The following is a 26,021-nucleotide window of genomic DNA, read 5'->3' on the forward strand; positions in this document are numbered from 1 at the left end:
CAGCTACTTGCCTGCCTCCAGGGATGCTGCTACAGAGGAGCCAAGCAACACCGGCTCTCTTGAGCATTGGTCCAAAGGCTCACGGTTTCGTGCTCCCCGGGAAACACCTCCAAACATGGACATCAGGGTCAAGAGGTATCTCTGAGACAGCCAGAGCATGAAGCTGTTTACTCTGACAGGGCCAGATGAACTGAGCTTTGCTAACAAGGGGGTGGTTTTCCAGGTGGGGGGAGCTGTCACCACCCAGGAAGGGGAGGGAGAGAAGAAAGAGCAAAACTCCATTGGCCAGGCTGGTCTTTAAAGGGATGGTGACATCCCAAAAAAGAGCCACAGGGCTCTGAGGGATGCATCCCAACTGGAGTACGAGCCATGGACTGGGTGGGAAGAGGGGATGGGGAGAGGAGGCTGGGGCAGCAATGCTGGTTCTTTGGTCCATCAGGGTCTCACAGGGGTGCTAGGCTTGGCCAGACACCAAGCTCAGCTCTTTGCTGCAAGACAGCAACAGGCAAGCACTGATGGAGGCATCGTCCCGAGGACCCCTGCCCATGGTGCTCTACACAGACAGACAGCGAGACATGCAACTGCCAATCTCCAGAAAGAGCACAAAGGAGACCCCGCACTTTCTGCTAGCCCTGCTCCTCCTGTAAGCTGAGAAGAAAGCTCATCACAGCCACCAGCCTTGCAAGTCACATGGGGATCAGGTAACGTGAGTGCAAACCTGGTCCCCCATGGGCTCTGATCCTGCCTGGAGGCTGCAGCCTGGCAGCATGACCCTCCTGCTCCAGGGAGGGAAATTTTTTCTCTCCTGGTTATTTCAGAAACAGTGTTTGGCAGCAGGATGAAGCCAGGACACCAAGAGATGGTATCAGTATCTTGGGGAGGGCATGTTTCCTCCAAAATTATGTGATAACCCAGATGTTCCTTGATTACTTTCACCAGTGAGGAGGAATATGACTAATAAAGGCTCCTCCTTCCCCAAAATACCTTTGGGATGCCTGACGGATGAGCTCCCTTAAGTAGGAGAGGGTGAGATGGGGTTCCTGGCCCTTTCTGCTGCCTGCAGGCCATGGACGGGTACTCGCAATCCCTCCCGCTCCCTGGAGCAGCTTGGAGTGGCTCAAACTTACCAAGTGGGTCACAAACCAGAAGATTTTCTGCAGCAGCTCCGGCAAAAGAGAACACAGCCCTGCTCTCCAGCACAGCTATGTAGGGCTAGAGGAGACTGTCTGTCTGTCCTTCTCCAGCTGCCTTTGGCTCCCTGGTAGGTCTGGCACCCAGAGGGAAGGATTGGAGAAGCCCTGGTTTCTCCATACCTTGACCCACAGGGATTTCATCCTGTCTTGGATGATCTTGGCACCTCCTTGACTCCTCAGCATTCACATGGCCCATGCCTTGATATCTTTTTCCATCAGCTCACAGGTGGCCACCTCCAGACTCCCACAACCATCACCCTGCTCAGAAGTCTTCTGTGTGTCTTTCCCAAAGGCAGTCATGATGCCTAATCTAAACCAAAATGCTTTGCAAAAAGCAGGTTTCTTTTGATTATGTGTTAAGAAAAAGCAATTTAAAGAGCTCTGGGGAAAAAAAAAAATCAATACCAAAACTCTAGTTCATAAGGAAACGAACACTCAAATTTCTCTCCTATTTCAATCCAACTGCGTGTGCTTGAAAATTAAACACTTTCCCCAGGAAAAGAACACCAATGCAAATTTTTCACTTGAAGTTCTTGATTTGAACAAAACTTGAGTTTTTCAACCTGCTCGATGATGTTTAGATGCTGTTTTCGCTGTTGACTCACAGGATGACTCATAGGTTAAGACCAAGTGAATCAACATGGTTTATCATCCAAACTTATCTGGGCCATGTTACTGTAGTATATTGGCATCTTGTTTATTCGCACATTGCTGGCAAGACCACCGTACATTGAGCAAACTCAAGCATGGAAACACTACACTGCCTGCTGTAGATGACAAAGGCATCATGGCAGGTTGCCAAAGTTAAAGGGTTTTCTTTAGGGACCAGACTCGGGAGCCAAAGGTTTCATTACCCATCATGATGGCTTCACTTGTGGATGCACGATGGGGAGGAAGAAACTGCTCCCATGGAGTCATTACACCAACAAAGATGGGAGCAGGGTGTCTGAGCCCCCTAACTTTGGGGTGAGGGAACTAAAATGAGTCTGGTGTTGAAAACAAAATTAAATGCCCACTGATGCAATTCCTCCACCTCAGCAGGCAACTGGGAGGGTTGAACATTAAAATGTTAGTGATAATTTAAACATCAACACATTTTTTGCCTGCAACTCCAAATATTTCAGGAATTAGCTGAAATACTGGGTATTTGTGTTTTCCAATGAGAAAAGATCTCTTCTCTACAGGAGGCAGATACTTTTTATAAATTGGTTTTGATCCACATTTCCAGCCCACTGCACCATTGTTATGTTGCCTTACTTATCTTCCAGGTAAAATATAGGTCTAAATAACAAGAGCCTCATTTCTTCATTAAAGGATCAGATCCTCCTCATGCCACTGTTATTCAAACCCCCCAAAAGATGCATCATGATCATCTTTCAGCTGAGCTTATTGACAGGACTGCATTGCAAAGAGATAAATCTGGCTGTACCCCAAAAGCATCAGGTCTACTCATTCACCCAGATTTGCCAGTTTAGGAAATTGCAGCATCAGAGATCTGCCAGGTGGGACGGGGCAAAACCTCAGCAACACCTTTGCCCATCATGACAGCTGGTGGGTCAGTGTGGGAAGACAGAAGATGCCTCCAGCACCTGGGGCAAACCCTGGGGGCTTTCAGAGATTAGGCCCATGCCCTGAACAGGGCTCCAGGATTAGACAGGAGGTGGTGAGACCTTCCCACTTGCACATCGTAAAGCAAAGCAGAGATGCCAAAGGCCCAGAATAAACAAAGGGCCAGTGTCATCAGGGTGGGAAGGGCTCCTTGAAGCTGTAACATCCTCTGGGCTCGTCCCCTCTTGCCCCTGTCCCCATGAACATCTCTGGAAAGCCCAGTGGGTTCTTTGCACTGCAGGAGGACTGTGAAAGCAGCAGGGTGGATGTCACATGTGATTACCTGGGCCACCACTGGTTCTGAGTATGGCATCATGAGGTCCTTGGCACCAGTGATGTGCTTCACCAGGGCAGAGGACAGAGCCAGGCTGAAGGGATGGTATCATGGGTGTCAACAAGGAGCAGTGACCCACAGCCTGTATCAGGGTGGGGAAGGGGACACCTGGGACTGACAGGGTGCTGTCCCCATTGCCATCCTCAGCAGGATATATTCAAAGCCACCCAACAGGAGAGAGCAAGAACCATCCCCACCTCCCTATGGCCACATCCAGCCCTGCACACATAGTGTGGACTGTGAGACCATGGGAGACACCACAAATGGCCAGAAAAATGCCGAACCCCCCTTGATTTCAGCAGAAAGGAGGTGACCAAACTCCTTTGGGGGATGATATTGCTGCCAGTTACTGATGCAGCTAGAGATGGTTCCTGTGAGTGGCTGTCCCCTCCTTTCAGCTGCTTCCCCCCTCCTGCCCTTGCCTGTCCCCTCTCCGGGGGGGGTTAAGTCAGACCTCCAGAAAACCAAGGAGGTCATATGGAAAACACACAGCGGCCCACTGCAAATGCCAGCAGGGCTGAGGCTCAGGGCAGCTCAGCGCCCTGCCTGCCCCGTCACAGATCCCCAGCTCCCAGCAGCATTTCCAGCCTCCGTGTCACCACGATATTCGCAGCGCGCTGAGTCAAGCAGCCGGGGCAGGCGGCAGGTGGGCTGGGACATAGGCAAGCTTTCCATTTTGTGTGTCGCACGCAAGCAGATGCTTACTTCACCCTGAAGCAATGACTGCAGGCAGGGGCTGCTGGGGCCGAGCTGGGACATGGGCTTGAGCCCTCTCCCAAACCCCCCCCCCAGAGTAGTGCCTGTTGCAGTGCTGCCGTGGGGCAGGAGTTTTAAGCAAGTATTGCTTTAAAATGTCCTTGTCTGGTCTAGAAAACACAACCAGGCAATAAAGAGACATCGTCAGCAGTGTCTCAGGCCCTGTTGGGCATCCCTTGCCAGGCACAGTAGTAATGTTCATGCAGCCCAGCCACACGCCACACGCTCTGGAGTTACTCCTGTTGCATGGTTGGACGTCAGCTCACACCACCAGCACTCAGCATCACTACAGTTTGATTCATAAAATCATCAATAATCCTTTCTTTGCCAAGAGGGTTGTCGAGCATTGGAACAGGCTGCCCAGGGAAGTGGTTGAGTCACCATCCCTGGAGGTATTTAAAAGACATGTAGATGTGATGCTTAGGGACATGGTTTGGTGGTGGACTCGGTAGTGTTAGGTTAGTGGTTGAACTCAATGATCTTAAGAGTCTTTCCCAAACTAAATGATTCTCTGATTCTATGATCAGTCAGGGCATGCAATGGGTTCATCCACTACCAGGACCCCCAGCATCAGCTCATGGAGCAGCACGGTGGGTGCCTACACCTGCAACCTGCCTGCTGGGATCAGGAGCTGCCGGCTGCAGGCAGGACTCATGGATGCAAACACCCAGAACCGATGGCCTCTTTGGGGTGTTATTTCGGGGCTGTGATGGGATAATTCTCCTCTGAGCTGCAAGCGGGAGAGAAATAGAGAAGCCCATGCAGGCATGCCCTGATTTTGCCCGGTGTCTAGCTGGGAGCTGAACCAGGGAGCTCAGTGCCAGCTCCGTGTCCTCTCCAGCCCAGGCACAGCACTGCAGGGGGAAAACCACCATGGAGTGGTATCATCTGCTGCCCCCAGCCAAAGTGGTCCCCACAGCGCTATGCACAGGGCCATCGCACATTGCAGCCACGGCACAAGGCGGCCAGCACCCTCCGAATTGGCAGCTGTGCAGGGCAGGAGCAGTGACCTCCAGCAGCTGCACCCAGGACCGGCCGGGAGAGGATGTGATGGGCTGGCAGAAGCCCTCATGCACCTTGGCACTGCATCAGTCACCTCCCGTGTCTCCAGCGCCCAGAAGCAATGCCAAACCTGGGGCATTGCTTTGCCTTTGGTGTTTTTTTTTTTTTTTCCAATCTTGCCCTACCTTTGGGGCTGCCAGCAGGAGCTTACCTAGGGCAGGCAGGCAGAGAGCCTCCAGGGGCTGAGCCCATGTCAGCCCTGCTGTTCTCAGCCTGCCGGGGGTCACCTCTACCAAGGGTTGGGGACAGCAGCTGGGGATGCCAATAAGGCTCTGTCACCACCTGACCTGCCTGGTCCCGCTCTGCAGCAGGGAAAGGCTGCAAACTGCAGCTTGGGTTTTCCCTTCTGCATTAAAAGCCAGGTGGTCAGAAAGCCCTAAAATGTTGCCAGACACCTTTGCTATTTTATTCAGGACATTTACACACAGCAGTTGTACCTGGGGGATGCAGCCACACACCTGACTGCTTCTGTCCCAGAGCTGGGGCAACCCTTGGGCCAGCAAGTGGGGAGCTCTGCAGGAGAAGGGGGAGGAAACAGCTCAGCCCTAGGCTCCACCAGCACCGAGGGCAAATTTCTTTATTATTTAGTTTCAGCAGGGAGCTCAGGTGTTTGCTCTTCACTGCACAAGGGCAAGTACCACTATCCAGAGCCCCGCTTTGCTCATCTCCATGTCCACAGTCCCAGGCAGTGCCAGTACCTGCTGGTTCCCAGGAGGGTGCCTAGCCCTGATGTAAGAACTTCAAGGCACTGAAACTCCTGCCAGGGTGCACCATGCTGTTGGCCAGTTACACCCCAGGCAAACACTCCTGGTCTCACTTGACTTTCAGCATCCCCTCAGGTCCCCTTATCTCCATCACATTACTACTTGAAAGGAGGTTGTAACAAGGTGGGGGGGGTCGGTCTCTTCTCCCAAGTAACAAGCAATAAGATGAGAGAAAATGGCCTCAAGTTGCACCAGGGCAGGTTTAGATTGGATTTTAGTTAAAATTCCTTCACCAAAAGGGTTGTCGAGCATTGGAACAGGCTGCCCAGGGAAGAGATTGAGTCACCATCCCTGGAGGTATTTAAAAGACATGTAGATGTGGTGCTTGGGGACATGGTTTAGTGGTGGACTTGGCAGTGCTAGGTTAACAGTTGGACTTGATGATCTTAAAGGTCTTTTCCAACCTAAACAATTCTATAATTCTATCAAGGACATAAGGCCACCTTAGGAGTCTTCAGGGCCATTGCTCCTCTTCAGTCCCTCCTGTAGAACCAACACTGGATGCTGGTGTCTCCACTTCCCCTCCCAGCTCCTCCCTTATATTCTCACATCCACACCCCTCCTTTCTTTGCCTTAAATGCTTTCACTTGCACCCTCACCTGCCTCCTTTCCCTCTGCTGTCCCCATCTCCCCCTCCTATCTGCACCCTCCAACCTCTTCCCCACCTCACGCAGAGTCCCTGCAGGACACTGCCATGCTCAACCCCACTACAGCCAGAGCAGCCAACAGCCTGTTTGGCTGAAAGCATCAAAGCAGATGGGGACGAGCATGATGTCCTGCAGCCAGACCCATCCCAGCCCTGGTGGCACTGGGACCAGCTGCATTTCAGATGGTGCAGCCAATACCCCAAGGAGATCCCCAAGGCCAGCATGGTGGTGGCTGGCACCACAAGGGCTGTCTGCACCCTGCCATGCCTGAGGGGGGCTGTCCCTTCCCAGGACGCTCTGAAGCAAATAGGATCTGCTCTCTTAATGGGACAGCATGTCCCGGAGCCATCCCACATCTCTCTTTAACCCAAGCACCTTTGTTTGGGAACCCCCCTACTGTGTCCCCCTCCCTAGAGAGTTTGCTGCATCGGAGGGGCTATGAGAGGAGTTGGACCACCCCCAAATCCCAGTGACTCCCTCCAGGTCCCAGTAAACTGGGAAGACAAACCGGTCTGGAGATGTCCAATCGTGGCCCAGCTGCACCCTTTCTCTGCTGCCACCAGGGAGCATCATGGGGACATTCAGTCAGGCTGTCCTCACCCTGGGTCCAGCTGAAATCCTCCAGAAATTGTGCCGAGCTTTGGGAAGATGCTGTTCCCTTTATGCCTGGTCCTTGGTGTCCCCACAGCCAGGTGTGGCCCAGCCCTGCTTTGGATGCATGGGCTCGACCCACCACAGGGTGCCTGCTGCCATGGTTGGGACACCTGGGTGCTGCTCCCTGCCCCATCTCTGCTGTCCCCATTCAGCACCGTGTGACAGCCCTGTGCCTTCCCTGGAGGAAGCATCACCCCAAAACACCTCCAGAGCAGCTGGGCCAGGACATGGGCTTCAGAGAACAAATGGGGTTTGATCTGTTGACCCAATAACCTGCAAGGAAACAGCTGTGGAAGAGGATGCTCCATCCTCCTCCTTGTCCATGTGCATGTCAACGCAGGAGGGACACTCTTGTATTTTTGCAGGGGAAGGCCACCACCTCCAGCCCACTGTGACCAAGGGCCAGGGCTGAGGCCGGTGGTGGCTTTTGCCATGAGTGCATGCGATGGGCTCGTTCCCATATCTTGAGGGTTAGGAGGTGGCAGTGATCCCAAGAGAGAGATGGGGGTCCCATGCCTCTTAGGCAGGGAGACCTTAGGAAGGAGGAGGACTTCCCCAGCAAACAGTGAGCTGGATGGAGGAACCCACTGCCTGTGCCATGATGCAGCCGACATGCAGAGAGGCCACCCCTTCTGCAGGCTGGAAGTGCCCAGGGGATCCCACTGGGCAACAGTGGCCAGAGGCTTCATTCCTGCTCGGCACCTGTAAAGCCCTCAGGGATCTCGTGGGGTAGTAAAAAGCTGCAGGAATGCAAAGTGACGTGCAGGGCTCTCACCCAGCCCTGGGTGCCGCTGAAGGTGAGAAGCTGATTTAATTTTACAACCTGCAAAGCCCTTGGGGAGGTGGACACGGCCAGGCTCGGCACCAGGGCTGGTTATTTTCTGTCCCTGGCAGTGTGACTTGTAAAGCAAAGTGTCAGGGCTCTCCACGAGTTCACATCTTCCTGCAAGCCAGGCCACGACCCACATCCCACCCCACTGCCTGGACAAGGAAAGATGCCCTTGGTTGTCTCTTTTTTCTGCTGCTCTTGACCATGGTCACCTCTTCCTTGCGGGGCACAGGAGAAGCTGATGTCCTTTTGCACCCCAGCACGGCAACCAGGAGGGATGGGAGGAGGATGGAGGGAGCAGCCAGCAACTGGTTATCTGATCCCGGCAGCTCCGGTGTAAACTTAGCATGGCCTTTTGGAAAGTACTTGCTGTGGCAAAACATGCAGTAAATCACTGTTCTGAATGCCAACAATATTTTGAGATTAGCAAATCTTACAGAGTTCGGTTTGGGGTCGCAATTTGCCAGTGTAACTGGGGGGCTCTTGCCACCCCGGTACCCCCCAGCCCCCAAGGATTGTACCGAGCTGCAAATGCTTCTTGTTCTTTGGAGGAGATGAGGTAAGTTCTGGGGTCATCACTGGCCATGGGGTTGCAGGACCCCCACACTCACATGGGTGCCCACCCCGCACTCCCGAAAGGCGGGACTGACCCTCTGATTTCCCTGCCGTCTCCTTCCCAGCCTGTTCAGCCCAGCTTGACAAATTCCCAATTTCCTCCCTTTTTTAATCAAGTAGCAAAACCAGCTCCCACCGGCTGTGCCAGCCCTCTCCAGCATCATCCTGTGCTCCCTGGGGCAAGACACCATGACCCCCAGCACCATCAGCCTGGTCCCCAGTGTCCCCAGCACCCCCAGCACTGGCAGTTCACTGAACCACAATGCTTCAGGGTGGGGATGCCCAGGACTTTGCAAAAGCCACCCAGGAGGTTGGATCCTGGTGCCACCACCTGTGTCCAGATGTGCCACGAGTTTTCCAAGCTCAGCGGAGATCTAAATCTGCACCAGGGCCCTGCTTGTGGGACAAAGAGGAGGGAGAAACCCTTTGAATTGAGCAGAAAAAGGGGCAGCAAGTACCTGGGAGCCAAAACCAGGTGCATCCTGATGGAAAATCAGCCATAGGCTTTGCACACTGCAGGAGATTAAGCCCTGAAACACTCTCCCAAGGCCAAAACGGGCCAGAGCTGGCATTTTAACCCAGGATGAGTCACTGGCTCAGTACGGCAGGGACTGGAGAAGATCCCATGCTACACCTGAGGCTGGGCTTGCGCTCGACCCTTTCCATCTATGGATGCCTGCTTGCAGACAGCGATGCTAGCCCAGCCAGCAGCCTGTAAACTGAGACGTCTTTGCACCTCCTGACCATTAAATGGCCTCGAAAAGGAACAGTTTCCCTGCACTATATTTGCAAGGGGGCTGCAGCCCAGCACCAATCCTCCCTGCCCAACCAGTGCTGTCCAAGCCCCTCTGCCGAACACTACCTCCAAGAAATCCTAAAGGTGGATTGGATTGGGATTAAAACTATCAGGTACAGGGAAAAGTGGCCCTATTAGCTTTGTTTTCTAATTCCTGGGAGCTCTGCAGCCCCCCCCCCCCCGCAACCACCATGCAAGAAATGGTCCCTAAAGCTTTTTTCATGCAAAAATGTGCAAGCTTTGGGGTCTGTGACTTTGACATGGGGCTCTCTGCACCCCAGCAATTGGAGCAGGGAGGACTCTAGGCGATAGGGGCTGCACCTTGCTAAGAAGCTATGATTTTGGTGTCCCATGAAGGTTGACATCTCTTCTTGCCCAGTCTGGCACTGCTTTGCTCCTGGTCGTGGCCCAGAGTGTCCTGGCTGGCTCTTAGCCACCCTGTCCCTGCAGGTCCCCCTGCACCCACAAGCATCAGGGGGAAGAGTAGCAGGCAGAGGATGTTATGTGGCACCCTGTTTTGGGGAGCTGGGAGTGATCACCAAGCACCAAACAGGGCAGCGAGTGAAGCATCAGTGGCAGGAACGGTGCAAACACAAGTGAACTGAACCTGCACGTCCTCAGCCCAAGCACAAACCTCTGGAGAGCCAGATAACCCAGAGAGAAAACTCTCTCCTGAGGAAGGTCCCCTCTCCCGCAAGGTCTCCCAGAGAGGTTTCTTTGCTCTGATGCTGCCATCCAGTGGGAGAAACTCCCTGGCATGGGAAAGGCTGGAAATGAGGGCCTTGGGCTCCCTAGCCCCAGGGCGGGGGGTGCACCCACTACCACCAGGCTTGGGGACACCCCTGCCAGGGATGCTGCAGCCAAACCCAAGCCTCCGTCTCCAAGCCCTGACCCCAGCCTGGCTGCAATGGGCAAAATAATAACCGCTCACACACCGCATGCTTGAGCTGCTCTGGTACCTAACACCCTCCCGAAACATAGCAGCCAGTGAGGGGACAGGGAAGGGGTGAAGATGCACTGGGATGAGGCAAGGGGCAGCAAGCTGAGCCTTCCTCAAGAGGAGGAGGAGGCTGAGGAGCTGTGGTGGAAGCAGGATCCCAGCAGTGAGGACACCCCAGTCCCAGTGCGATGCGGCCCCATGGCATGCTCACAACGGTGTCCCCCAGCCACAGGATATTTGCAGTCTGAACACACCATGCCTGCAGAAAGCCAAATTCCAGCATGTATTCATCAGCACTGAGGCTGCAAGGAGGGGAAAAAAAAAAAACCAAACACAAAACTCCCCGGGCTTGGTTCAGGGGAACAAAATTACTTTGGCAGCGGTGACAGAGCAGTGCAGTGGCAAGTGTTGCATCCGCAGTGGCCAGCAGCCGTGAGGATCCCACAATGTGCCCATTTGTTGTCCCGGTGGGCGGCTGGCTTCCCGCAGAAAGGAGCTTTCAGTGGGAATATTCAGAAGTTCAACCTCTTTCAGCAGCGCAAGGTTTGCTGGATTGTGTGCTGGGCACAAAAGGGACAGTGTTTCCTCAGGAGCGGGGAGGTTTTGTGACTAGGGACACGGCTCTTTTCTTCCCCACACAGAAGCCATCTGAGCGGAGGCAAGGCGTTATCCAGGCAGGATCATAGTCAGAGACTTGCCTTAAAGGGAGAAAGCAGAAAAGATTTGTGTATACAGGAAAAAAATCAAAGAATTTGGGGATTTCTTTTGGCTGAAGGCAGCAGCTGTTTTCCCAAGGTGGCTCTGGTTTCCAGGAAAACAGGGATTTTCCTCCAAACTCAAGGGGGAAACCCCCTAACTTTTTATTTTCCCTTCATGCCAAGAGGAAACTTCTCCTGGGAATGAGCCCTGTGCACAAATAAACACGCTGCCCTCTCCTCCGGGAAGCACAAGTGCTCTTCCACCCACTCAAGATCAGCCAGAAACCATCCCCCAGACCAGCAATTCCCTGATAACCCCAACAAGGCAGCAGCATCCTGGCTGGGTCAGAGGCACGCATCCCATCGGGGACGTGTTTTGAAAGCATCCGCCACTTCTGCAAGCTGGCAAAGGCCATTTTCCCCGGCTGCAAATCCACCCTTGAGGTCCAGCCCACTCTCGGGAAAGGGAAGGGAATGGGAGGTGTTGCAAAATACGAAAGGAGGATAGTTGGTGTAGGAAATCCAGTCTACATCTGCAAACAGCCATGCTCCAGCATTAGGGCTGAGAACTGTGCACAGCTCATCACACCTAAAGTCCTCATAAGTGATAGCTGTGCCCAAAGCCCTTTCTGCATGTTTAATTACTGCCTAAAAATGGCAGAGGACATATTAGGGGTGTGGACAGGCTAAGGATGGAAAAGGGGGATTTTTTTTTAAGATATCACTGGTTTTAAAGAGACTTTCCTCATTGGTGGGTCTGGAGCAGTAAAACCACCCAGAAAAGCCAAGCAGCTCCACAGGCGTCCCAGCCGCATGCCCGGAATGGGGCGGCTGTCGTATCGCAGCGCTACCGAACTGTTCTCCCTTCATGTAACAAAGACAGATGGCAACCAGCCTGGAGCCCGAGAGCTGGCCGAGGCAGCCCTGAGAGGGGGAATAAATCTCTGCCTGATGGAGAAACGCCAGCCCAAGGGAAAGCACAACCCAGCCAGCGTTCTCAAGCGGAGTCAGGACAAGCTCGCAGCCGATGGCCATGGAAATGAAAGCACGGTGGCATCATCAGGGCGGCTTGGCTGACTCCCCATCATGTTGCAATGCGGGAGACCCCAAAACCTCTGTCCTCTGGAGGGGACGGGTCAGCATCACCCCCAGCCCCGCAGCAGCTGCGCTGGGCACCGTCCCTGGCACCAGTGGGCTCCTGGGGAGAAAAGGGCTTGGAGGAGGCAGGGAGGCCGGAGCGGGGCTCAGGCAGGGGTACTGGAAGTTTGGGGCTGGGCGCTTCGTCCCCCGTGGGGTAGGGCAAGGCCACCCCTCGTCCCCGAGGTCCCTGCCCCATTTCCCACCCCGTGCCCAGTCGTGCCCCGTCCCCCTGCGCGGGCTGTGCCCGGCTCCCCACCGGGGTGCCCAGCACCGTGTGCGGGGGTGCTCAGCTCCCCCCATGCCCGGTGCTCCCACGACCCCCATATCCAGGTCCCCCCCGGGACCTCCGTGCCCGGTGCTCCCGGATCCCCCACGTCCAGCTCCTCCTGGCATCCTCGTACCCAGGGGTGCTCCCGGCTCCCCCATTCCCGGCGTCCCCGGGACCGCCGTGCCCGGGTGCCCTCGGTGCCCGGTGCTCGCGGTGTCCCCGTGCTCGGTGCTCCCGGTTCTCCCTTTCCCCATGCTCCCGGGACTCCCATGCCCGGTTCTCCCGGTTCCCCGTGCCCGGCGCTCCCGGCCCGCCCGCCGTGCCCAGGTGCCCCCCGCTCCCGGGGCGGGCTCCCCGTGTCCCGGCCGGTGCCAGGTGCCCGGCCCCCCCTCCCGCTCCTCCTCTCTCTTCTCTTCTCTCCTCTTCTTTCTCTCCTCTCCTCTCCGCCCCGTCCCGTCCCTCCTCCCCCGGGAAAGCGAAAGCGTAGCGGGCGGAAGCCGCGCTCTCCCCGCCGGGCCGCACCGCACCGGGGCCGCACCGGGGCCGCTCCGCGCCGGGAGCCACCATGGCCTCCATCGGCAGCTTCTTCCGACGGAGCCTGCGGCGCTCCGGCCGCAGAGGTGAGAGTCGGGAGGGGACGCCGGGGAGCACAGCCCCGCGCCGGGCTCCGGGAGGTGCCGGTGCCGGTGTCGGTGTCGGTGTCGGTGTCGGTGCTGGGACTGGTACCGGTGCCCCGGGGCCGCGGCTGCGGGAGCCGACGACTGCCGGCGGAGCGGGGACTTTCCCGGGCAGCGCAGCGCGGCCACGCCGGGTGAGACCGACGGTACGGGCACCGGCACCGGCTCCGTCCCCTCCAGCCCTGCCCGTACGTGCTCACCCTGCGGACCCCAGCTCGGGCCATCTGCCCCCGGGTCTTACCGCATCTCCGGGGGCTTGCTCCATCCTCAGGGGCTCACCCCAGCCCCCGGGAGCGCACTCCATCTCCCAGGAGCACACCCCAGCCCCTGGGGGTTCAGCCCATCCCGGGAGCTGCACCCCAACCCCTGGGAGCCAACTCCATCCCAAAGGAGTCTACCCCATCCCCTGGGGGTTTACCCCATCCCCAGGCTCCCCATTACCACGTCCCCCAAAGCTTTCCCAGCCATTTGCTCACCCAGCACAGCGATGCCAGAGCGTGGCATCGAGGGCATCCGTGGGGGCACGGTGCCCCTGAGGCAGGTCAGTGTTGCGGAGCCTTTAGAGGACGGTGCTGAAATCGGTCCTTTGGGATTTGTGAGCTTTTCTGAGATAGAGGATGGATTGTCTGGGTTTTCTGGCCTGCCATATCTCAAGCCACAACAACCTGTGGATTTGGGGGGCTTACTGCAAGCCCCCCCTCCCCTTCAGGTCTGTTTTGTGGTGGCTGGCTCTTGCTCTGGGTGCGATATATATTTTTCCAAGCTCAGCAGAAAAGGTTTGATAAAGCAAAAGCCATTTCCTCTTTGCTGGGGCAGGTGGGTGGCTGCATGGCACAGGAAGCAGAGCTCCACCACAAACTGTTGTGCCAGGCCAGGAGATTTCGACACGCCGCAGCCCGGGAGTTTTCTGGGAGGAAAGAAACAGGTCGTGCCACATCTCAACATGGGTCTGAGCACAGCCCTCGGCTGATAAGAAAACCCCACTCTGGTTGGGGAAGCTGGTTGTGCAGCAAAACGTCTTTTTCTTTTAATGCCGGCAGCCCCGGTGCCATTTCCGTGCACCGTGGCAGCCTTTGCCCTCTCTGTGCCCAGTGGAGGGAGGGGTGAAAATCCACAGCACTGACAGCCGCTTTCCATCCAGGAGCTGCAGGAGCCCCCCTGCCCCAGCCGCCTGGCTCATGCCCCTCCTCGCAGGGGATGCTCCTGCTGCTGGGGGGGCTGCAGGGTAGTCCCCAAGTCTTCCCCGCTTGGGCTACAGAAGAGTCATTGGCCAAAGCTCTCTTGACAGTGGCTTACATTCTCAGGACACATGAGGAACTGCATATGCTGCTGGTTTTGGGGAGCACTGGGACCTCTGATGCCACATTAAACCTGTCCAATGCTGCACGATGGTGCAAGGCCCCGTATGTACCCGGAGCTCGTCTTCCAGCTCAGGGATGGGGTATTATGGTCCCGGAGGGCTTTAGACTCTGCCAGCAAGGGCTTTGCAACCAGACGGTGCAGGGGAGCATTGCCGGGTGACGCTGCGCTTTTGGCAGGGCTCGCTGCGCTGGGTCGCGCTTTGGGCAGGCACGTGGGTCCATCTGCAAGAGGTAGACCTGCAGCCCGGCATGACCAGCCTCCCCAGAGCAGTGGGTTTTACTCGGCTGTTTGAAAACGCCATGGACATGATGCAAATCCAGCCCTTGCTTGAGAGTGCATTTTGTATTCTCTGAAATGCAGGATGGGACTGGATAGGCAGGATTTAACCGGACTTTCACCTTACCCTGGCAATCTGCAATGGGAAAACAACCAACGCCAGCATCCAGCGAGGATGGGGGATGCCAGCAGCCCTCCCCGCTGCACAACCTGTTTCCCTGGGGTCCCCCCAGCAACAACATCCTACCCCAGCCCCATAGGTGAGATTGGACCACTGAAGCCATTGCTGGAGCATCCCAAGGAGGAGCGGGAGAAGCAAAGTGCATCTTGTTGACCTTTTTTGCCTGGCCCAGAGCACCTTGTTGGGCTGTCACATGGGTGATCCCCACCAAGGACAAACCAGAGGTGTCTGCAGGCGGGTCTCATCCTCAGGATGCTCCTGGGCCTCCCCTTGCTGCGAAGGGAGCTCTTTGGGTTGAATTTCACCTTACCAAGAGGAAGGACTTTGCATGCAGAGGTGGAGCAGCCTCAGGGTGCCCACAGGGGTGTCTTCACACATCTCCCCACCCTGAGCTGGGAAAGGTGTTTTTTGTCCCTGGGAAGGAACATCCCATGATGGGACTGTGAGTGTCACCTCCTCAGATGAGCTATCGGCTCCCAGTGACCTGGAGTGAAGGCTGCAAAGGTGTTTCCAGACTAAAGGAGGCGGCTACAGAGCCAGAGGGATACACGTGGTGGGGTGCCCACCAGCATTGCTTTTGGAGGAGGATATCATGCACAGGGGAGAGGGACGATGGGAGCAGCCAGCCACAGCCATGCCTTGCCCTGCCAAGGTGCAGCACAACCAAAAGAGCCCAGGGCCAAACTCTGGGATGCAGGGACAAATTGCAAGAGTCAGTTAGTTCATCCAGCCAACACATTTGTTTCCCTGCCTGTTATTCCTAGGAACAGCTCAAGCATTTCTGTTCTAGCTCCCTGCCGTAATCAGAGCCAAGACCAAGCCCGGGACAGTTTCGGTGCCAGGAACCAGGGATTTAGAGACTCGCAAGCGGCTGCTGGGAGAGGGAAATCCTACGGCATGGCCTGGCTGCAGCCTCCCGCCGGCACTTAACTCCTCTCTTTCCCAGCCCTCAGATCTCACTGCCTCACCATGATCATCCCAGGGCCCTTGGAGATGTCGGCTTGGGCTCTTTTCACTCTTATTTCTAGTTTTTCGGGTTGTGACAGCTGACGCTCCCCAGCTGTCCTCCCCAACCGGCCGAACAAGAAATGGGATGTAATCTCAAGGAATTGCTTTGGTTTGGGAGCTGTGGTTTAGGGAAAACCCTCAAGTATCTCATTTGCAATCAGCAGTTCCCAGGACTGAGGACATCTGGCAGGGAGAGGTTGGGATTCATCTTGTTGGAGCCTTTGGAGGTGCTCTAACAAGATCTGTGCTGTTTGTTTGCTTTTTTTTTCCCCTAAGGAATAAAATTGACTGCTATAAAAGCATTCCCACACCTTCCTGCTGATGCTTTCTGCAGAGACCATGTGCTCTCTGCCATCCCACGTGCTGGCTTCACCTGGGGTGTCCCTCTGCCCACCCTGGGATGGGGCAAAGCAGGGTTTGGGTGTCTGACAGCACTTTGATTTTCTCCAAAAGCCTCATAAAAGCCATTTCTCTTTCCTTTCTGTGTCCTGTGCCTGCATGTCCCCAGCTGTTCACTGTCAGGGTCCAAACCACCCTTTGCACCAGGTCCCGGTTCCTTCCAGCCACTTTGACTGGTTCATGGGTAGCTCTGCATCTCCTCTCCTGCCATCAGGATACCTCCTGGCTTTTCATTTCACTCTGCTCTGGTTTTGGGGTTGTTTGGGGTTTTTTTGCTACAGAAGGAAAAGAGGAGGCCTCTGCTGCAGAAAACAACCCCTCACGGATGCCGCAGGGGAAGCCGGGAGAGCGGAACTCTGTCCTCTATTCTGCTGGACAGTTTTTCTTTGAGTACCTGGTGGTGGTGTCACTGAAGAAGATGTCAGATGGACGTTATGAACCCAAGATAACCTACCAGTTCCCAAAGGTATTTAGTCCCCTGTTTCCTGCAAGTTGAGTATTCCAAATTTAGAGGAAAAGGGGATGTTGCTCCTTCCCTGTCACTGGAGCCAGGGGAGGAGAACAGAAAAATACCCCATGCCCTTGAGTCACAGACTCAAACCCCAGGGCTTTGCCTTCATGGGTTGAGGTTGCTGGGACCGTCTGTCCCTCCCTGCAGTCCGAGCCCAGGGCCACAAACCCCAGGGGTTCTCCCTGGTTTCCTGTCCCAAAAGGGGAGACCATGGCAGTGAAATCACACCTTGGGGAAATGGCACAGGAGGAGAGCCCCTGTTTGCAGAGGCGCCCTTGGGCGCCTCTGCTTTGCCCCGCTATCCCTGGAGTAAAAGAGTCAAAAATGGGATTTTTAGGAGATGCTTGTCCAGGGATGTGTGGGCACCCTCTGCTTCGGTCTGAGCTGGGGGTTGCTTTGTGACCTACCCCACCCCACCCCCTGGGGCTATGGTCACCCTCCATCACCCTGACTCTTGGCATTGCTTCGTTCCAGCGTGAGAACTTGCTGAAGGGCCAGAAGGAGGAGGAGGAACGTCTCTTGCAAGCCATCCCCCTCTTCTGCTTCCCAGATGGCAACAACTGGGCCCCTGTCACTGAGTTCACCAGGTACCTGCCCCGCTGCGGGGTCTCAGCCATGGTTTCCCACCCCATGCCATCACACCCCTGAGGGCTGTGGGCTGGAAGAGCCGTCCTGTTCCCATGTATTGTCTCTCCTTGCAGCGAAACCTTTTCTTTCGTCCTGACCAACGTGGATGGCAGCAGGAAGATCGGCTACTGCAGGCGGCTGCTGGTGAGCATCCCACTGCCCGTACTCCCGTCGCTGGGTTGGTGGTGGCCGTGTCACCCCATCCCCATGGTGGGACATGATGCCTTCTGCCATGCCCAAAGTACAGCTCTTGGGGACGTGCCTTAGAAAGCCACTTGTCTTGGCAAGATGATGAAAAGCAGCAAGGGGGTGCCCAAAGGGATTTCTTTAGAGCTTTCTTCTGCTGGGGCATCAGTTGGATGCCGGATGGAGGCAAGCAGTGTTTGCTGTAGACCAGGGCTGGCCTGAAATGCAACCAGGAGATGAGACGGTTGGGAGGTGCCATTCCCTGTATCAGTGGTCGCTGCCTCCCCACCGATCTCCTTTCCCTTGGTCGCAGAGGTCAGGACAGCTGCAAATCCCACTCGGGATCAGGATGGCGATGCACGTGCACCCATTCAGGTGCCAAGGAGCCAGGCGCCCTCAGCCCCGTCCCCAAAAATTGCTTCTGAGCAGTGGCTGCCTTTCTCAGCTCATGGATTTGGCCAGCTTGGGGGCTGCGAGGAGCAATGGAGGTCTTCCTTGGCTGCTGATTTACGCACAGCCTGCTTAAATGGGGACATAAAGCCATGGAACCATACGCCAAGGCTTGGTGACTTGCTGGATGCCACCACCATTTCATTCCCTGGCAAACCTGCCCACTTCTGCATCCAGGGCTGAGCTCTGGCTGTTTGAACTGCATGTCTGGAGGGCTGAAAGTGCAGAGAGCAAACAGACCCAGGATAATCCAGTTGGAAAGGGAAAAACAGCCTGGATGCTCATCCCACTGGTCCCTGTTTCAGTAGGAGGCAGGATTAGCCCCGAGGGTGTTGGGGCAGGAGGTCTCAGAGGACACATGTCTGGGGGCGAGGAAAGTTTGGGAATATGCCAAAAGGTTTTGCACCAAAACAATTAACAACTTTGGCATCTGAATTGCCTTCTCCTGGTCCTGGGCACCCTCTGCTTTTACAGCATCAACTGGGCCTGAGCCCCAGCTCTGAAAATCCAGTGCGTGATTTGGCATCTTGGGGTGGGGGGTGAGTAGAGCCAGGGAGGATCTCTGAGGAGGGTGCGGAGCTGGTGCAGCGGGGCTGGGAGATGCTCAAAGCCTTTTCCCATCCTCTTCCAGCCATCCGGCCGTGGTGTCCGCCTCCCTGAGGTCTTCTGCATCATCAGCTGCCTGGGCTGCTTTGGGCTCTTCTCCAAGGTAGGGATGTGGTGGCTCCGTCTGGCACGGTGGTGGCCCAGGCAGCCACTCCGTTGCCTGCCAGGGTTTCACAGCTCACTTTTTTCTCCCCCAGATCTTAGACGAGGTGGAGAAGAGACGCCAGATCTCCATGGCGGTGATTTACCCCTTCATGCAGGGCCTTCGGGAATCGCCCTTCCCAGCTCCAGGGAAAACCGTCACCATTAAAAGCTTCATCCCTGAGTCAGGCACAGAGGTTGGTGGGGGTCTCGAGGGCTCAGCGGCACCTCCTGGACTGCTCCAACATGGAGAGCCCATGCCACCTCTGGGAGCACCCTCCACACCTGCAGCACCCATGGGTGCTTGCTGGAGCAGTGGGTGGTGGGTTGGGCTGCCAGGGGCCTCATGCCCTGAGGAAATGGGTGCCATCTCCCTCCTGGTGCAGGAGGAGAGCAGCAAGCAGTGAGGATGAGGATGGAGCTAATCCACAGGCAATGCTGCCCCATCTTTGCATCCCTGCAAAGCAGCATCTTTGCAGCTCCATCAGCCTCATGCTGGACCTGCAGCACAAAACCTTCCTGGACGCCATTTCTTAACATGTTGGTGCTTGCACAGCCTTTACATCAGAGCGGTGTGTCATGCAGGGGGCCATGGAGCGGGGCTGGCTGCACCCCACTTGTGAGCTGGTGTTCATACCTCCAGGTGCAGCACGCAGGGTTGTTGGGGTGCGCGGTGGTGCCGGGGCGTCACAGGCTGCAGCTTCCCCTCTGCACCACAGTGCTCGGCTCTCAGCCTTGACACCCGCCCCAGTTTAGCATCACAGGCAGGAAGCTGCTGCGGCGCAGGCATGCAGCAAATCCGGCCTTTACCTGTGGAAAGGAGATCTGATACTGGCACGGTGCCCACAGGGCTCATCTCGCCCACGTACGGCCCAGGCTTGCACAGGCAGAGCCTTTTCTTTTGCTTTTTCTTTCTCTTGTGGCAAAGCTGGGGTGGTAAAAGGGGGAGGATGTGCCCTGGCACCTGGCAAAATAACCAGAGAGCTGAGCATCCCAGAGATGCATTCTGCCAGGGTGGGTCTGAGGACAAGATCCCTCCTCTCTAGTGCAGTTGAACAGCTGGCTATCAAATTGCAAGAGATTTCTTCATCCAGGAAGGCTTGTGCCTTGGCTTTGCAGGTTGCTCAATGCTCTGGCTGTAGGCCAGGCTGCAGGGAGTGTGGCTGCGGGTGACTGGGGAAGGAGGGTATACAAGGACATTCTTCGAAAGAACTGTGCTTTGGGGCTCCAGGCAGGGGCTGGAGCAAGTTGAGGAGATCAGTGAGAAAACAGGGAAAGGGGTGAAAATAAATTCTGAGTACTGCATGGGTTGGGAGCTGGGGATCGTGCAGGATTTGTGCTGGAAAGGGGCTGTGGAGCCCAGCCAAGCCCTATGCTGCTGGCTGGGAAGATGCTGCTTTGCTGGAAAGGCAGCTTGGCACATGGAGGAGGGGGATTTCCCCCCGTCCCGTAAAGCTGGGGAGAGGGGCCAGGACTGTGTCATGAGCTGCATGGTCCTGTTAACCCTTCAGCAGTCACCGTCTCAGGGCTGCCTGCAGCAGGGCAGAGGTATCGACCAGGTTTGGGAGACACTTGTCTGGGGCAAAGCCAGCAGAATAGACAGACCCCCTGCAAATATCCATTAGATAATTCACTTTTGGGCCATCCTAGCTAGGATGAGGCAAGCTGGCCCTCCCAGAGAGGCTTTTGAGGAAGTTTTTGTGGTTTTTATAGCAAAAGTCACGCCCTCATCCCTCCTCCCTTTCCTGGGCAACAGGAAAGCCTTTCCTTGTGAGTGCTGGAGAAAAGAGGCATTTTGGTTAAAAATTCAGTGCCCCAGTAAATAAACCCCACAGCACACATCACCACGGGCTTCCCCTGCATCCTCAGCACTGCACAGCCCACATCTCCAGGCAGGACAAGATGAGGTTTGTCCCTTACAGAGGGACATGATGCAGATGCTGCAAACTCTGTGTTGTTAATTGCTCCCAAATCACCCTCTTGGGGGGCCAGGGTGGTGGTGGGGAGCATTGCACCTCCTAAGCCAGGCTTTGGTGGCTCTCCCTTGGCAGCTCATTGAGCTCACGCGGCCTGTGGACGCCCACCTGGAGCACGTGGAGTTTCAGGCTCTGCTCCAGCAGCTCAGCCCCCACCTCATCCTGCACATCTTTGCCTCTGCTGTGTTGGAGCGACGGCTCATTTTCCTGGCAGAGGAACTGAGGTGAGTCCTGATCTGTTTATTTAAAAAAAAACAAAACCAAAAACACATAAAAACCTCTTGAAGGAGTGCAGGATGCAGCTGAGCTCAGGGTGGGATGCCCTCTCTGAGCAGTGAAGTTCCCTTTCCTCATGCAATGCCACCATGATGGCTCCTTGTCCTGCAGCGTCCTGTCGCAGTGCATCCATGCAGTGGCTGCTCTCCTCTACCCCTTCACCTGGGCTCACACCTACATCCCCGTGGTCCCCGAGTGCCTGCTCGACACCGTCTGCTGCCCCACACCCTTCATGGTCGGCATCCAGATGCGGCACCTGGAGCGGGTCCTGGACCAGCCGATGGAGGAGGTATTTTATCTGGGTGGGGGAAAGCATCTGGACGGAGCCTTCGGTTAGTCTGTGACCCTGGGTTTGGGCTGGCTCTGGGACTGGAGGCTCTGGTTGTGCCCTTTTCCCATCCAGGGAGGCTGGAGACTGGGGCTTCTTGCATGTGCCCTCCTGTTGGCACCTGGGGCAACAGCTCCACGTGCTCCTGGGTGCTTCTAGCCACCCCAGGACCTGCACCCCTGACCCTGGGGGCTCAGGGAGCTGCTGTTGGCCAGGCAGGCTGTTGGCATCATCCCAACCTTGCAGAAGTGGAGAAAAGCTGTGTGGGGACAAGCCACTCACCCTGCAGCAAACACGGTCCCTGGGGGGATGCCCTGGACCCCCTGCCCAGGTCCCTCCAGCCCACAGGGACTGATCCCTCTCCCGCCACCCTCGTGGGCTGCGGACACACCGGCCTGATCCCAAAATGGGTGGGAGGAAGCCCAGATGCCTTGGTAGGGCTAAACCTGGGTGCTGTCTGCTCTCTTTCAGGCTCTGATAGTGGATCTCTGTGAAGGGAAGATCCTCCGGGCGGTAGGTCCCCCCGTGCAGGGCATGGGGCTGGGGGTGGGCTCGCCTGGCCTGGGTAGCCCCAGGAAGGGCACCTTTCCCCCTCGGTGCCACATACCTGGCAGCTTTCACATTTTGGGGGCAGAGATATCTCAGTGTCACCCATCCAGGGGGAATGTCCCATGAAAGGATGTATCCAGCCACTGCATCCATCTTGTGGTGAACCGGAGCAGCAGTGGCTGTGTGTTGGGCATCCCACTCCCAGCATCACTGCAGCACTCTGCAATGATAATTAATTAATGAGTTCTGCAGAAAGCCCAACTGATGGGCTGCACTGACTGCTGCCCACTGCCATCTGAGCCAGATTCCCACTGGTGCCAGGTGCTTCATGGTCCCTTTGCCTTCCAGGTCGGTGATGAGGAGGAGATCTTGCCTGTCAAGCTGCAGAACGAGATGCTGACATCTCTGAACAGGCACAACAACAACAACAACGTACATAGTAAGGATGTCTCTTTATATATGGTAAAACACACACAAGCTGCCCTCCGCAGATGGTCAGTGTCCTCAGCAAAATGATTTTCCTAAAGGGACCTGGCCTGAGATGTTTCTGCTCCAATTTGCAACAAAATGCAGCCACGGGAGGGAAATCCCTTGGCCTTTCCCCTCTCCTGAGAAACATGAGAGCAGGAGCAACTACTTCTGCTGAAAAAAATCAGCTTTTGCCAATATTTGGCCCACAAAGACGCCACCACCCTGGAAAGCAAAACCAGCCAGTGCTCCCTCAGCAAAATTAGTCTGATCTTTGTTTACTGTCAGAGGGAGGTTTTAAGAAATAATTTCTTGGAATGCAAACACAGACTGTGAACGGGCCAGGTTAAAATAAGACCATCCTTTCCATGTTCAGAGGTCCAAACCCCACCTCTCGTGCTCTGTGTCCCCTTCCAGCATCCGAGCAGGTGAACACACTCGTCTCCGAAGCCTTCGTGCAATTCTTTGTCCGAATGGTTGGCCACTACGCCTCACACATCAAGTGGAGTAAAAACGGCTCGGGCATCTTCCAGGAGCGAGCATTCTGCAAAGCCATCACCTCCAAGACCAACCGCAAGTTTGTGAAGAAGTTTGTGAAGACGAACATGTTTTCCCTATTTATTGAGGAGGCAGAAAAGAGCAGGATCCCACAGGAAGGTAAACAGCCCTGCGTCTCCTTCGCTCTCTGGTCACGTGAGCTTTGCAAAGTCCTGGGCTATGTGGTTAAGGGAAAGAGATGCCCCATGCCCGGAGAGGAATGCAGCTCTAGGCTGAGGATGCTCAGGGCAGCGAGTACCACCCATTTGCTCTCAACAGCTGCATTTCTCTGTCCCTGTCAAACAATCAAAAAAAATCCCTGGGCTCATTTCAGATCTTGTCGCTTGACTGGGGATGGGGCAGGCTTACTGAGAGCACAGTGTTTTTAGGCAAACATGCCAGTAGCTGCACAAATATTTGGCTTGGACACAGGCAGCAGCTGGGAGCCTGGCTGCGCTGCCTGTGAGCCCTGACTCATCTCTGCCACCGGCCCCGGCACAGACCCGTGGTGGCTGGGTTGGTCCTTTCCCCTTCCAGGGGATTTACAGGGCACTGGGCAGAGCTGAGCCTTCTCCCAGCCCATGATGAGGACAAACAGGGGTGATGGAGGTTGAGGAGACCACCCAAAACATCTATCGGTGGCCAGAAACATCCTGGCCTAGGGCATGCCCCCCCCAAGGTCTTGCTGCCCTCGGAGAGAGTGCAAGAGGGTGCAGTCCTTGCACTCTATCAGCGACTGCCGCATTGGAGCAAAGCAGACATCCCCTCGGACGGCACCCCATGGCAGCCAGCAGCACATGGTGCCCGTGGTGGGTCCCTCTCCGGCTGGTCCGCAGCCTGCCCGGGGGACTCGGGGCCTGGCTCTGCCTCGGTTGCTGCTTTCTCTGCCCTTTTAGGTCAGACTTTATAGGGCAGACATGGGACCTGGGTCTGCCTGGGATTGGCAGAGAGGGATGGCACAATCCCAGCTTTCTCATTATATTCCCAGTCTACGCCACCTTTTTGGCTATTCGCATTCCCAGGGTCTCCCGCTTTCTCTCTTCCTTGCTGGTTGGAAAGGAAACACAAAAACTGAACAGGAGTGAGTGTGTGGGTTAAAAACTTACACTAGCCCAGCATAATAAAGCCCATTTTGGGTAGGTGAGAGGGATGGGTGGAATTGCAACAACCTCAATTTCACCTGAGTCCTCACCTGGGTGCAGTTGTCCACATGGTTTGGCTCCCAGGGTGCATATGCACTCCCCAGGACTCGGGCTGTGCAGCTCTGTATCCTCCCCAGCCTGAACGCTTGCATTTCACTAACAATCTTTTCTCATCCACAGCATATTTCCAGCAGAAAATAACAGAGTACCACGAACAGAAGAAGCACCGAAGGGACTCCTGAAGTCCAGCCTGGGAACACAGGAGCAGGGCTGAGACGGAGCAGGTCCCCGCCAGCACCACTACACTGCATAGACTCGACGCGTGCCCCGTCCAAGGGCAGAGCATGCTGGACTCTTCTGGATCTGTCTGCCGGTTCCTACCCATCTGTGACTCATGAGATGCATGGGCAGCACCGAACACCAGTTTCTACCCTTTCTTTTTCCCTCAGGGCATCATTGCACTGGAAAACTCTTTTGCACAGAGCTAGCAAGCAGGCTGTGATTTCTTTTCTGATCTTGCTAGCAACAGGGACAAACTGCGGCTCACAGTGCCTGGCTCTGTGCAGAGTCTTTGGCCCCATCAGGACCTCATGCAGTGAGGGAGGGAAGTCAGGGAGCTGGCTGCAGGACAACAAAGGTGGTAGAGTAATTGTTAGAGAAAAAAAAAAAGGACAAGTAGGAAATAGTGTTATTTCTAATTAAAACAAACCTAGGTTTTGCAAATAAGTAACATCCTATTGAATAAGTTTCAGAGGTTTCTATTATTAATAACTGTTTCACTTTATTTTCTGTCAAGATATGCTCATTGTTAAATACCGGCAGGAACAGTTGCAGTGGATTTTAGCGGTTTCCTCTATAGCGGCTGTCTGCTTCGTTGGTACCACTTAGAGCCCAGTTTAGCTCTTTAAAGAAACAAAAATATTCTTTTCCAACAGGTTATTTATTTGTGCTGTAAGCAAACTGTGAAGGCCACAGGGCTGTATTTTGTAGTGGAGGGAAACAGCTGATCAACAGCTTTGGGTAGGGAGGAAGTATGTGTTAAATCCAGTAGTAAAACATGTCGACATCGTCCTTGTTTCTGATTTTGATGCCAACTTCTTTAAAAACCTTGCAGTTCATTGTCTCTGAAATGTGATGTCTGCAGCAGATTTAAAGGTAAATTATGGTTCTCCCCCTTTCCTAATGCACTCATCCAGGGAATAAATATTGCAGCAGGGGAAGCTGGTTCTGGCTGCAGATCTGCCTGGTTCCTTCCCAGACAAACCAGGGCCAGATACTTTGCCCAGCAAGGGCTGGGGTCAAAGGCAGAACTTCATCCTCCCCTCTGGGATGTTACAGCCAAGCTGCCGTATCACTCGGTACCCACTAGACAAGTGCACACATGTAGATGTTATAAAAAATACAGTTTAATACAACTTTTGCAGTGGTATTGAATGCCATGGTGAAAGATTTTACATAAACACTAAAAAATAAGCAGGCTGACTGCCAGACAGCTTTTGCTTTTGGAGCTGTTGAACATCTAACAAAAACAAGACAGATGTAAAAGGCATTTATTTTAGAAATAACTACTTGTGCAGTCATGCACAAATGTAAGTGACAGAAACACAGTCGGACAGAGGGTACAAACTGAAGAGCAATGAAACTCTCTAGCCCCACTGAAATACAATTGTCAATTTTTGTTCAGCCCCCATGTGTGTTTGGAGGGGGGAACAAGAATTATTTGTTAGAGAAAAAGGAGATTTGTGGCATTGTGGGTATCCTCTGGCTCCACAAGTTCCCCCTCATGAGTAGAGAGTGAGTTACAGGTTTAACTACAGGAAATTAAAGGTTAGTGGTCTTTTTCTGTGGTTTTTTCATTTTAAAAAGTTCACCTGCCAGCAGAAAATTGTGTGTGTGGAAAATCAAGAGCACCTATCAAGAACTGTCCCTTTTGAAAAGGCCACTTTCCTCCCCCTTCTCCTGCTTGTTCATTACCATTTTGAGAAGATGCTGACCTTTTTGGTCCTTGCTTTGGCAG

At 55.0% G+C, this 26,021-nt stretch overlaps 1 protein-coding gene and 1 long non-coding RNA gene across 3 annotated transcripts; one reads left to right on the forward strand and one right to left on the reverse strand.

The window, feature by feature from the left end:
* Window positions 1-10,458: 10,458 nt before the first annotated feature.
* LOC128154103 (uncharacterized) lies at window positions 10,459-12,540 on the reverse strand. Its single transcript, XR_008239242.1, has 2 exons — window positions 12,438-12,540; window positions 10,459-10,896 (listed from the first exon to the last, which is right to left on the reverse strand). It is a non-coding gene; the product is annotated as an uncharacterized LOC128154103 (long non-coding RNA).
* Window positions 12,541-12,776: 236 nt separating this feature from the next.
* DENND2D (DENN domain containing 2D) lies at window positions 12,777-25,125 on the forward strand. 2 transcript variants are annotated; one of them, XM_052814192.1, is made up of 12 exons: window positions 12,778-12,924; window positions 16,489-16,673; window positions 17,193-17,305; window positions 17,420-17,489; window positions 18,613-18,690; window positions 18,785-18,925; window positions 20,780-20,928; window positions 21,092-21,269; window positions 21,780-21,821; window positions 22,206-22,296; window positions 22,743-22,982; window positions 24,185-25,125. In XM_052814192.1, the coding sequence occupies exons 1-12, from the start codon at window positions 12,870-12,872 to the stop codon at window positions 24,244-24,246; spliced, it is 1,404 nt and encodes a 467-aa protein (XP_052670152.1). In that variant the 5' UTR covers window positions 12,778-12,869; the 3' UTR covers window positions 24,247-25,125. The 2 variants fall into 2 exon arrangements, with proteins under 2 accessions (XP_052670153.1, XP_052670152.1); XM_052814193.1 differs by lacking the exon at window positions 21,780-21,821 and having other exon boundaries at window positions 12,777-12,924.
* Window positions 25,126-26,021: the final 896 nt, after the last annotated feature.

Source organism: Harpia harpyja, chromosome 19 (assembly GCF_026419915.1).
Source record: "Harpia harpyja isolate bHarHar1 chromosome 19, bHarHar1 primary haplotype, whole genome shotgun sequence".
Classification (NCBI taxonomy): Eukaryota; Metazoa; Chordata; class Aves; order Accipitriformes; family Accipitridae; genus Harpia; species Harpia harpyja.

What these genes read in the sequence shown, in the direction of transcription:
- DENND2D (XM_052814192.1), top strand. Translation starts at nt 12,870, where the DNA reads ATGGCCTCCATCGGCAGCTTCTTCCGACGGAGCCTGCGGCGCTCCGGC. An exon ending in TAACCTACCAGTTCCCAAAG is followed by an intron (nt 16,674 to 17,192) that starts GTATTTAGTCCC and finishes GCTTCGTTCCAG; the next exon opens with CGTGAGAACTTGCTGAAGGG. An exon ending in GAGCAGGATCCCACAGGAAG is followed by an intron (nt 22,983 to 24,184) that starts GTAAACAGCCCT and finishes TCTCATCCACAG; the next exon opens with CATATTTCCAGCAGAAAATA.